This window comes from Sycon ciliatum, chromosome 7 (assembly GCF_964019385.1).
Source record: "Sycon ciliatum chromosome 7, ocSycCili1.1, whole genome shotgun sequence".
Taxonomy (NCBI): domain Eukaryota; kingdom Metazoa; phylum Porifera; class Calcarea; order Leucosolenida; family Sycettidae; genus Sycon; species Sycon ciliatum.
In genome coordinates this window covers 6851613-6855997 of record NC_088649.1, presented here as the reverse complement: position 1 = coordinate 6855997, position 4385 = coordinate 6851613, and the positions used below count along the sequence as shown (strand labels likewise).

General features: G+C 47.1%; 1 protein-coding gene across 1 annotated transcript; it reads left to right on the top strand.

Annotated features, from left to right (window-relative positions):
• The first annotated feature begins 222 nt into the window (after window positions 1-222).
• Window positions 223-1484, top strand: LOC135821560 (zinc finger protein 3-like). Its single transcript, XM_065334559.1, has one exon. It carries the CDS (start codon window positions 348-350, stop codon window positions 1482-1484), a length of 1137 nt encoding a protein of 378 aa, XP_065190631.1. The 5' UTR covers window positions 223-347.
• Window positions 1485-4385: the final 2901 nt, after the last annotated feature.

Genomic DNA, 4385 nt, shown 5'->3' with positions numbered 1-4385 from the left:
CCATGGAAGCTTGAGATTGTGACAGCAAGTTTCCATGTACTTGAAGTGGAGAAAATACGTAAAATTGTCACGCATTGCTGGCAGTCAGAATTATGGCAAACCCTTTTTTTATCAGCTAATTTGGCTTTTCACACTAGGACACGATATTAAAGTACACAGACCGAACCATTTTGCATCCATAATTTAAAATCACGGCGTGAAGTGGCTGAGAGTAATATTGGCTCGGCCCACAGAGCGAACCATTCTGGATCCGTAATTTAAATTCACTGAGTGAAGTTGCTACGAGTAATATTGGCTCGGTTATTCAATTTCCCTTCCAGAGTTGTTGCCGTTCGGTCTATGAAACAATGGAAGACTTTGAGGAGTTGAAGTCTGACTGCAGTGTTGATTCTAATGAACTACCACCAATGCCGCCATTGATGAAGTTAAAGGGGAATGTGCTACTCCAACTTTCTAGACAGCATGGCCAATCGTCGGTTCCACCATTTTCTGAGTCAAACATTGGCGAAGAAAACACGGCGAAAGCGTCGTGTATGAGATCCGCTTCACTGGAAAACAGAGAAGACACGAGTAATACACCCCCTGAGGATACCAGTAGCATATTTCCTGTTTCTCCTCCGCCATTGATAAAACGGGCGTGGAACACAATTCTTTCGGCGCGTATTTCTAATCGTCAACCAGCTTTCAATACGACACATGGAACTGACCGCAAAAGCGAAAGGGATGAAGCTACGTCTAGTGCACCGTCAGAACTGGAAGACGTCGAGAACCGGACTTCTGCGTTCAGCGCGTATGATAAACGTATTTCGCCTATGAAACCATCTTCTCAGTTTAAAATGGACGTCTTAACTCCAGACACAGAGTCAAATACTGGAGTTTCTGCTGGAAGAACACGTGAAGCATGGGAACAACCTGATTCGTGTGCCAAGCCGGTTGAACACAGACGTCCTGTCCAACAAATATCTGATTCTGCTAAGGTTATGGCTCAGAGTCAGAATCCGTACAAGCGGTCTAAATGTAAGACATCACAAAGGTGCCAGTTTTGCAAGAAGGAGTTTAAGAACGTTTCTCACCTCCGCGACCATGAACGTATTCACACTGGAGATCGACCTTTCAAGTGTGATGTATGCGGGATGTCTTTCACTCAGTCAAGCAATCTATGTACTCATAAACGTACGCATACTGGAGATCGACCATTCAAGTGTGATGTATGCGGGATGTCTTTCTCTCACTCATGCACTCTATGTGTTCATAAACGTGCTCATACCGGAGAGAGACCGCACAAGTGTAAGACATGTGGCGCGTCATTCACAGAATCATCCGGTTTACGAAGACATGGACGTATCCATTCAGGAGAAAGACCTTTTACGTGCAAGACATGTGGAAGGTCATTCAACCGGTTACACCATCTACGTCATCATGAACGTATTATTATTATTATTATTACTTGCATGTACGCGTTGGAGTCAACCATGCAAGCATGATCCACAACTTCGCTTATGCTGAACATGATAAACAGGACTATGACAGGGGAAAGAAATTGAGCTAGAACGATGATACAATGATATAATTATCATATACAATGTAGCTCATGGGTATTGAAGATATGTCATTTATGAATATGTCTTTAATTATGTCATTGAATATTGCAGCCTGAGTGATAATAATAGTGCTATTTCCTGAGTTTGACTGTTTCAGGACCTGTCGGAATATCACGATGCACAGATCTTCATGCATAGATCTCGCCATGCGGGTCGGTCATGGGCAATGGCTCGCAGGCTCTGCAGAGCGTCTAAGTTCCCGAGCAATCCGGCATTGGCTTGGCGCAGATCTCCCACCAATGCCTGCGGCAGGGTCGTCCGCGGTCTACCCCTCCAGCATTTCTGTTGCTGATTGGCGAAGTACGCGAACATAGCCATAACAGCTGGAGATTCATCTGCCATCCGCAGGATGTGGCCAAACAGCCTCCAGCGTGATCTCTTGACCATGACACTCAAGGGTTCAGCTTCGCATCTGGCATAGAGAGCATCATTCGGTATTATTTGTGGCCATTTCACACCGATGAGTGACCTTAGCTGACGGCGGTGGAAGGAATCCAGGCGGGACAGAACGGTCACACTGACCCCCCACGTACCCGAGTTGTACGTCAGTACTGGAACAATAAAAGTGCTGTACAGCCGCAGACGCAACTTCTCGCTGATGTGCTGATGCCTCTTCCAGAGGCTCCATAGGGACTGAAATGCTGCAGTCGCCAGCTGTTTTCGTCGCATAATATCCTCTTCGTCGCCCAGCAGCGAACCCAGCTTGCGCGTTGTCCTCCACTCTTCATCGATCCTGTCCGCACTTCTGAAGATGTCCGTATACTCAGTTTTGTCCCGGTTCATGATCAGGGACCACTGTGGTAGCACCGTGCTGGCAGTCGCCTCCACGTCCGCCAGCCAGGACTTTGAGGTGCTGACAAAGTCTGCATCATCCGCATATACAAGTTCGAGCGGCAGACCGTTGTCGCTGAGAGGTCTTGCTGGCACCTCTTGCCTTAGTTGTCGGAGCGCAGCCTCCAGGTAAACCGTGAAGAGAACGGGGGAAAGGCAATCCCCCTGTGGCGTCCCCTTCGTTGTAGCAAATGATTCCGACTGGCACCTCCCAAGCTGAACACGAAGTCTGGTGTTAGAGATCAAGACCCTGATCAAGCGAACGTCATCGTCACTCAGAAACGCCTCCAGAACAGTCAGCAAGGTGTCTCGCTTGATCGTGTCAAAAGCCTTCGACAGATCAATGCCCAACAGGTGAACGGTGCTGTGGTAGCGCTGGGTCTTTGCCACAAGCCATCGATGCGCCCATACCACATCCGCGGTGGATCGGCCAGGGCGGAAGCCGCTGTGCGTCTGGGCTAGGTACTGGTCAACCTTGGGTCTGACTCGAGCTAAAGTGAGGAGTGACAGGGTCTTCCGCAGCGTGTTGAGAAGAACTATCGGACGTAAATTTGATGGTGGTCCCAGCGGCTTGTTGGGTTTCTGAAGTGGGATCAGACTGCCACTGCCTATATCAACCACCTCGTGTTGCTCAAACATGCCGTTGAAAATGCTGGTCAACACAGGAGCCAAAGCATCACTTGCATACTTCATCAGTTCTGTGGGGATACTGTCGTCTCCTGCGGCACGGCCATTGTTCAGTTTCCCGAGACAGCCTGCAATCTCTGAAGATGTAATGGGAGTTTGCAGAGGACGTGGCTGTCCCTGGAACGGTGAGATGTCTGTGGCGCTTGGTGAGCTGAACTGACTTGAGAAATGGCTTCCAATTGCCTCAGCTGCTTCCTCCTCGTTTACTATGATTTTTCCGGTGTTGTCAGCAACTGTAGGCTTCACAGCTCCACGTCTCCGCATTAACTGAACAGCTTTGAACATTCGAGCACCGTCCCGCAACTTCTCCACCTCCTTTGCCTTTTCGTCCAGCCGTAATTCTGCTTCCTTCAGCGCTGTTCTTCTGATGCTGTGAAGAATGCGGTTGCGTTCCTTCTTCAGGCCTGCCCGAGTACCGGTGTTGGTGATATTTTCGATACGTAATTTTCCCATGAACGTATACACACAGGAAAACGTCCGTAAAGGTGCGAAGAGTGCGCAAAGGTTTTCATAAACTCTAGCGTATTCACAACGTAAAATGAAATGCATAAAATGTCGTTTAAAAGTTTTTACTGTGTGTACAAATGCATTTCTTCTTTTGGGTCTAATGAGTTCTACGGAAAGGTGAGTGAGAGATAGAGAGAGATAGAGAGAGAGAGAGAGAGAGAGAGAGAGAGATAGAGTGCATGAGAGAGTATGGGTGTGTGTGAGAGAGGGAGTTTGTGTTTACGTTTCTTAGAAAGAGAGACAAAATTTGCAGCAGTTTGAAAACAGTCCAGTCTTTGATACTGATCAACCAAGGCTGATCATAGCCACAAATGTGATACGCTATGATAGTCAAGAACCGTAATCTTATGTGCGTTATTTTGTTTTGGATTTGTATTCTATACAATGATCTTCTGTGAAATAAATAAATCTACCAACCCTGTGGTCGCGAAGACTGGTATCCTTTCCCAACCGATCCAGTGTTGACAATTGTTTTTAATTTTCCCGAAACATCTACTGAAACCTGCAGAAGAACAGATCTCTTGAGAAATCTTAAATTCTTTCCACTACGGACAGCCTTTAAAGCCATTCCCTAATGGTTGAGGCAGGAAATTCTGAAGTCAATAGACTGACTACTAGTACATCGAGAGAAGGTAATGATCGTCATCTAGCCTGGCCCTCTTGCAGGTGAAGAATGTTTTTTCCACCACGGACAATCGATAAAGTCATTCGCTAATGATGGAGGCAGAACATTGCGAAGGCAATAGCCTGGCTATTAGT

Coding starts and splice junctions, on each gene's coding strand:
- LOC135821560 (XM_065334559.1), top strand. CDS start 348: ATGGAAGACTTTGAGGAGTTGAAGTCTGACTGCAGTGTTGATTCTAAT.